The following is an 8,145-nucleotide window of genomic DNA, read 5'->3' on the forward strand; positions in this document are numbered from 1 at the left end:
CGAACCAACAACCAGCGCTTTTGAAGGCACACGGTCCATTCAGCTTCCAGCTTCCTCGTTCACAAAGTCAGCTAGTCAAAATAGTGGCGTTTAATTTGATCTTCTTTCGTGCCTTCTCTCGTAAATGTGACCGTACGCACCCTCTTACGGTGGATGGCGAAGCGATTCCCGAATAGACAGGGATCTTGCTTGGATCGGTAAATGGACGTCACAATGAAAAGTAGAAGAAATGGAAGTGTACAACATAGACAAGGATCTCTGTCTATCTTTGGACAAAATGCCAAGTTCCTTTGATTAATGGTTAAGCGTTTGTCCTTTAAGCAATAAGCCTCAAAACATCTAGTAAAAATTTTGGGATTAGCAAATTTGATAACCGTTTTGAATGAAACTTAAAAGAACCATTCTGAAAAAATCAAAAATATCAAACAAATGCAGGTGAATGATTTAAAAAAAGTTTGGGAATCACTGCTTTGGACAATCATTTGTATCCTCAGAAGGAAAGAGTGCCCTGAGGCCTTACCTAAAATATGATGACTGTCTTTGCTAATATTCACCAATAAAATATGACCTTTCGGCGAATCCAGAGACGATAGAATTATGTGGTCCCTGGTAAACCTTTAAGAAGAGTTGTGCTTTTTCTTAGATTTAATTCTTTAATTTTCATAGAGCTGAAGGATGTAACGTCATACAAAACCATGAAGAAATATTTATATTTGAATTACCTTATCAAAGTGCTCACAATATTGAGTAATCCAGACACGATAGTATTAGTTTTGAGATTTATAAGGTCGAATTAAAGTCCATAATGAGTTCTAGTTATAAAACGAAATCAAAAGGGAAATTTCTTAGGAAAAGAAAAATGAGGAACTATCTTTTCCTCTTTGACAAGACATATAGAGAATCAGCATATTCTAAAAATTATTTGCATCACAATTTAGTCAAGGAAACTAGTTTTGAATTGCACTAGGGCAAATTTTGTTCAATCTGACGCAAATAAATGTTTTCATCTTATTGACAATCGTCAGTTTGGCCACCATTATCCGGCTTTAGAGCTAGTGCTTTTATATTCTTCATCATTTATACATTTATTATCATGATTTAAATAAAATTCTAAAAAAAGCACTGCATAGGTAGACTCATTTATCCATACTCTGGGTAAACGTCTGCTGATGGAAGGTAAGCCCTACATCAGACAATTTCGACTACCTCGCTGGAAGGTACACGCATCTTGTAAATCAAGGACCCATGTTCATCATGCTGATCTTTCTTGTCCAAAAATCGAGGGGTCCTCAATCTGCTTTTAAAGCAGAAGGCGCGCTTGGTCGTCAACTAGCACGTTTCAGCTCTGGAGAATGCTAGTTTCTTCCCAATATCAACCATTCAAGCTTGGCATAATTCTGAGCCAGAGTATCATGCAGAGTAGATACTTCATACTGAAGACGGGCCAATCATCATAGGTTCAATTAATTTGATTTCCACTTGTTTCCTTCCCATCGAAAGTGCCGATCGAATGTGATTCCTCCATTGTCTTCAACCGATCGACGACTGAAGGTATACCCAGAATTCAAGTTCGCTCATTGCCAATCTATACTTGAACGGATCTGTGGAGGGCCGATCCTCTAAAACATCACCGGCTTTGCTTCCAACATACTCGTTCAATCGTGGTCACGCTCCTGAAACAAAAACTTTCGGAAAAGTTGGCGAATCTATTTGTTCGAATAGTATCGTGGTCGGCTCATGAAGACTGGGCATGGCTATTTATTCAAGGAGTTCTAAAAGTCAATGACTTGGCGTTATGTCCCTGAACGTGAAGTGGAGAATGGCATACGATTTTGCAAGCTCAGTCTGTCGATTGTGAAATGCATTTCTGAGATTTGAGATGCACGGCAATGTATTCTGGTTGATCCCGAGGATGTATCGGTGACCACTGACTTGTGGAGTGAAACCAGTTGTTCTTGAGCATCAGTTCGGTCGGATGGGCTGAAAGCAGCTCCACCCACATTTGTCCTTACTAGTCATCATGTTGGTTTACATTCTCCTTCAAATCTTATTGGTGCTCCTCAAAGGCTTCAATTTCGTGCTGAAACGGATCTGTGGATACTCTCTGCACTCCGGATTGGTCAAAGACCAAGCCGCGAGTAAAGCCGAATACGACAAATGTGTGCATCGCTGTCGGATCCGATTCCGAGCCAAACCGGTGGAGAATTTAGTGGCTTGTCGGAACAATTTTCTCCTTTCTCACTTATCCTACGAATGTCCAAGTGCATTACTAGCCGACAATGTCTCGTTAATGGGGTTTACGCCGACCTCAGCATTGTTTGCAGTGGTTCCCGAGGATTTTGACGTGTACGATTCCGATCACGGTAAGTTGTGAAATACCTCTTCCCGCTTTTAACGATCGTTAATAAGATAGGGTGACCTAAATTTGTTATTTCGATCTCTTAACGGTGGGTAGCTTCTACCCATCTCAAGTTCTTGTGCAAGATATTCTCATTCAAAGAAATGCGATGGTTATAAACCCATCCATGGCCTACTTTTTTGAGTTCCTCACAAGACAATAAAAGTTGAAAACCTGAACTCACAATCACTTCCTCGCTGACATGTACCTCACGTAGGAACTGGTTTCTAGGCCAACATTGTATTTTTTTCGAGATTTATATTCATCGTACATTTATTTGAAATTCATAAATGAAGCAAAATCAACCCCGAATATACCAACTCAGATACTTGAAAGAGTAATAATGGATAAGGAATTGAGCGGACATTGCCAATAACTGTGAAGAGTCCAATGTCTTCAAGGTATTGACGTTTAATTAAGCTCTAATGGCAAATTGTTTATAGATAACCCTTTCAAATTGAGTAGGCAGGAGTCCTTTTTTCAAAATAAACCTTAAGAAGAGTATTACTGTGCCGACCATCTTGGAAGGCGTTATTGTACATCTGCGAGAAAGTTTAACACTTTCAAATGGCGAGATTTTCGAATTTTTGCTTACTTTCCATAACAGAATATCAATTTGTTGTCGGCAGAGATTTGAGCATATTCAAAATGATATCTTGCTGGTCTCTTTAAGAATCAGTAAGAAATGCTATAATGATCTTTAAATCTGGAGCCCTGAACTAGTTCAGACCAAATGTTTAAGGATACAGGGGTCGATCATGATGGCATGAACCCACAAATTTAGGAACGTGCAACTGAAAGCAATGGAGTTGGATATTTTTTTAGAATTTTTTAGAGTTTAGAATTTCTCATGACCAAGCCAGTTCATTTTTGGCAGAAATTGTCATTCTAAAGAATTGCAAGGGCTAAACCTATCGATGAATAACTTACTTATTTTCTTTCTGCATTCTTGAATTGTGTTGTTTCTTTCGTGCATTCAGCATTCAAATTCAAATTTCCAATCATGCAAAAGTGTCTTTACCACATTGAATGCTTCGGGCAGTATTAAATTGAGTTTGAAGCCAGAAAAAGTTAGTGCGTAACATAAGTACTGCAATCAAAGTTCGGTTACTTCGCTAGGGCAACCTGGCTCTTGTTTAAACAACGGACCTTGCTTTTGTGCTTTTTGACCGTATGTTTCACATTTGAAGTACGTAAGGAAAGATATCTACCTGCCTCCTTTGGTGTTTGAGCTCTTTCACTTGAAACCGGCTTTGGGCAAAATTTGAAATGGCATCCTTGATTTTGCTCTAGTCGACGCTATAACGTCTGGAAGGCAAAGCAAGCCTCGCAAAAATCAACACGCTCTGCATTTTTCGCTCTAAATTACATGCTGAGCGTGCGTAATTGTTCTCATATGCTTTGTCCACACCGTTGGCGGATTGAAGTGGTTTTTATTCGAGGAATATAATAGGCCAATCAACATCATATTGTCAATTAGGAACCATAAGATGGCATTTTTCACTTCAGTTGTTCATGCCGGATTTGCTTTAGAGCTCGAAAATCCGAAGTGGCATGCAATTTGTATGGCTTAATCTCCGATCAAGAATGGAGAATGAATCAGTGATATTTCTCTTGGATTGCCAATATAGTAGGAAGGCTGTCAAAAGCTTGCCTTCGGCAATCCCAGCCCTTGCCAATGTATTAGAAGTTCTTTTGAGCCCATGACTTGTCGGAATTAGCAATATGACGGCGATTAATTTTATTTTTGTATACGTACGTAAGCCTCAGGCTCCCGTCGCGATCTCTGTACTTGGGAGTATTACGACAAAACCAGGAAAACCTCGTCTTCAATCAAAGAGGATTCTAGCAGCAAATGATGATCAATTTGGTGTCATTAAGTGCTCCTTTGAACTTGCTTCAGGTTCTTCAAAAGTATTCTCAACACGATTCAACCTTGTGCGGTATGCCAAAGTACTCAAAGATCTATCTGCCCACAACCTAAAAATCATGCTACCAACCCCTCCCAGTCACTTCAAACTTCCACAGGCAAAATCACATGACTTGAAGAAGGTCCGGAACGGAGTTCACAAGAAATATCTGATCAGTCCCTGAAGCTCAATTGTCAATCTGAGCAACGACGATCTAAGAGGGTGGGGTTCGATTGCGTTTACGCGGCAACCAACGTAAACAATGAACAGTGCTGCCAACAAGACGCATGTTGCCAGAACTACGCCCATTTTCCTCGCCTTGTAATGTCTCGGATCTTTTTCTGTCCTAGGTGCATTCTTTTTCATGGTACAATTTAGTCAAGCAATAGAGGTCCTAAGCATTCCCTTGCACCATTTCATCCGGTTTGCCGATGACCTTGGCGACCCCAAAGGCAATGTGGTCCTCCTGTCTAATACAGGGCGATGCGGCTCTACCCTCCTTACCCGAATGATGGAAGGCGTCCCCAACACAATTGCCCTCTCCGAACCCGACTTCATTACCAACATAGACCTGAGGCTCTTCTCAGTGCGATCGCGCTTCAGAGGTAAGTTGAACTCGTAACTTTGAAACTCTTTCGATTCGACTCATTCATGGCAAAAGACCCATGCTCGCTCGATCTGGCAAAGTGTAGACCCTTACACCTCGAAAAGAGTACTTTGCGACGCAATCGGCCGCTAGGCAAACGCGAACATTGGGTCCAAATTCACCCTCAGGGCACATTCTACAGAACTTCCGCGCTAGTGAAGGAATTCAAGAATGACTCTTGTTTAACTCGAGAATCACACCAGATGGATTGGAAAGTTCTTCTTGACTGGGTATACCTGGTACGGCAACTGAAGGGCTTTTTGAGAGCTGGAGTCACTTTTTTACAAGAATGCTTTCTTGAATGATTTTTTGAATGATTGATGTGCACTGCCGTCAAAATGTCGTGATGCATTTGTTTCTTTTTCCTGAAAGTGGATTAATCTACTGTGCACAACGTGATTCACCCTCATATTGTATGTGTAACATGCACACATGCACTATGGACTGTTATGCAGTAGTGTAAGATTCCTCTTGACAAATTTTTATGATAAACGACATTTCTGAATGTCGTTTGGATATTTGATTGGTTATCAAAAAAATAAGAAAAAGGCGATAACTTGTCTGTGGCAAGCGGATTTCTTTCTTTAGGAGTTGGGTGGCTTAATCATATTCTCTTCTAAAACAAAATGGTTTCCTTGTAATGGCATTTCTCTTTTTCGTTTAAAACGTTAAAGATAAACACTTGGAATAAATTTAAGATGAGAATAAAGAAGTCCTTGAGAGGAAATGGACAACCCAAAAAACAGATTCTCGAAACTCCCCGGTTAAATCGCAGCCTCTGATTCATTTTCAGTCACACAAGCCAACTATCCTGAGTTCATCCAGAATAACCCGGACAAGCTTCTGGAAGCAGGGATCCGAGTGCAATGCAAACCAATCAAATTCCGGCAAGTCGACAACATGATTCTCAAAACTCGGAACGTGTCCGCCAGCTTGGCGGCCAATGTGGCCAGAGTCTGCCCATATGTCCGCCATGTCTTTATGTATCGGGCCCCCCGCAAGAACTTCACATCCTACATGTCCATGGTGGGTGCGTTTCCGAGTATTCTGAACAATCTGTTCATGCCAGATGTGGTGGAAGTGATGATGAATGTGGCCAGTCCTATTCACACAAACTTTGATGATGTCATCGAGCTTCTGATCAAGGACGTTCGACGGGACTACAACCATTTACGGTGTTGGGCCGAAGTATGGTGCATGCTCATCCTGTGCTATTTAGAGTATACCAATAAGGGGCTGGTGAATTTCTTCCCGATCGACTATGACGAGTTGATTCGTGCTCCCGAGAAGAATCTCCGCGCTTTGCTCAGTCATTGTCACATGTCCCCGGAAAATCTGGAGAAATGTCTGCGAGCACTGAGTCGGGATTCGCAGAAAGGTTGCAATTTGAGTCAAGACAACTTAAGGAGTCGCAAAAGGGAGTTCACGGACAAACAAGAGATCATGCTCAATGAGGTGATGCGGAAATTCAATTTCCCGGACATTGACTCTTGGATTGACGTGTTCCATTTGCCAACTAATGAAAACAACAATAACAACAAAAGTAATAATGTCATCATCTGTGAAAAGTGACTAGCTCATTCAAGCAAGACCAGCTAGTCGGTCAGAAATTGTTCAAATGTCATTCTTTGCAGCATGTACCTTGTTTTCATTCGTATTGATGTAATTATGATCGTTATTCATTATCATTACAATTGCCATCATCTCTGATTCCTTTGACCTACATGAAAGGTCAAAAGAAACTGACCATTCATTGTTACCTTTATATTTCGTATTAAATCAGCAAAATGAACGACGGTTAAAAGTCCTTTCATTTTCTGCTGCATTGAATATCTCCTAGGCCGCTGAAAAATGCAAATAAATGTATTCGACATTTCGGGGTCATTTTAGTCCATCGACTGTGTCCATAAGTATTTCGGTTCTTTTTTTGGGTTAGGTTTTTCACGGGCTTTTCTAACCGCTACAAGGAATGCAATCCCCAGGTTTTTTTAAATGAAAGGCCAAGTTTCGTCTATTTTTACCTTTTAAGCTTGATATGATATTTATTTCTACCAACGAATTTGAGTTGGCAGACCGAGCTAGTCCTTGAATGTAGGCTAAATCTGGAATGCTAAGTAGAATTTGTCCAAGTCTCACTTGAAAGATGCTGTCGGATCAATAAGGCCTGCGTATTCCCTACGAATATTAGAGGGAAGCAAATCAAACAATGAAGGAGCCCGAGAAAGAAGAGAAGTGGACTTCTTTGTTTTAACTACCCTGGCTTCTCGAGGGCTTGGAGGTGCTCTAAAAACGCACATTAAGCCGCTACGGTCACTAGAATTGACCCTAAATCATGGATTGGGACAAAGCTCGTGGATGCTTTTGAAGACGCACAGTATCAGATACCTTTCGTACCTTCTCTGAACACCATACAGTTCCAACTTTTTTAGTCCCTCCCAATACGAGAGCTCTCTCATATCCTTAATGTTCCTTGTGAAAGATCTTTGGACTTGTTCGACCTTTTGCAAACCTGCTGAACTAATCGGAGCCCAAATGGGTGAAGCATATTCAAGATGAGATTGAACAATTGACTTGTACAGAGTTAGCATCGTGATACTATCTCTGGACTTAAACGAGCGATATATATCCAACCACATGTTTAAAAAGCTTCACCCAACTTCTGCTGGATACGTTCATTAAACTTTCACATTATTTTGGAGGACTACACCCAAATCATTCATGGACGAGCTACACTCAGTAACCCAAAATTGATAGGCCCTTTGGAAGGCTACTGGAATATTGGCCATTCCTACCAATAACTAACTTCGTATCGCCAGCATAAGAAGAGAGCCTGGCAGTAACATCAAGCTTTTGAAGCGGGGCAATGAATACTATCAAAAAGGAGGGCCCTAAGACGGAGCCATGAGGAACACTTGACTTGACATCATGTATGTCACTAAGTGACCCTTCAACCTTCACTTTACAAATTGTTCAAGTTCGAAGTTTCTTTCTTCCCAGTTTCCTCTACGTGTGGCTGGATCAGGAAACTACACAATAATCAGGGGAATCAAACTGAGGTTAAGTTGTGTACCAACAAATATCATTGCAAGACCTCCCACTGTAAATTGCTCTCAAGCTGAAACCATTCGGAAAATCGCGAGGTACAAAATACCAATGGCATGAATTTCTGACTTTGTATTTTGTGTCTCTAA

General features: G+C 40.9%; 1 protein-coding gene across 1 annotated transcript; it reads left to right on the top strand.

The window, feature by feature from the left end:
* Window positions 1-1,581: 1,581 nt before the first annotated feature.
* LOC131888850 (uncharacterized) lies at window positions 1,582-6,848 on the top strand. The gene is made up of 3 exons (XM_059237793.1): window positions 1,582-2,363; window positions 4,659-4,913; window positions 5,748-6,848. Exons 1-3 carry the CDS (start codon window positions 2,021-2,023, stop codon window positions 6,524-6,526), a joined length of 1,377 nt encoding a protein of 458 aa, XP_059093776.1. The 5' UTR covers window positions 1,582-2,020; the 3' UTR covers window positions 6,527-6,848.
* Window positions 6,849-8,145: the final 1,297 nt, after the last annotated feature.

The sequence above is a fragment of the Tigriopus californicus genome, chromosome 10 (assembly GCF_007210705.1).
Source record: "Tigriopus californicus strain San Diego chromosome 10, Tcal_SD_v2.1, whole genome shotgun sequence".
NCBI lineage: Eukaryota > Metazoa > Arthropoda > Copepoda > Harpacticoida > Harpacticidae > Tigriopus > Tigriopus californicus.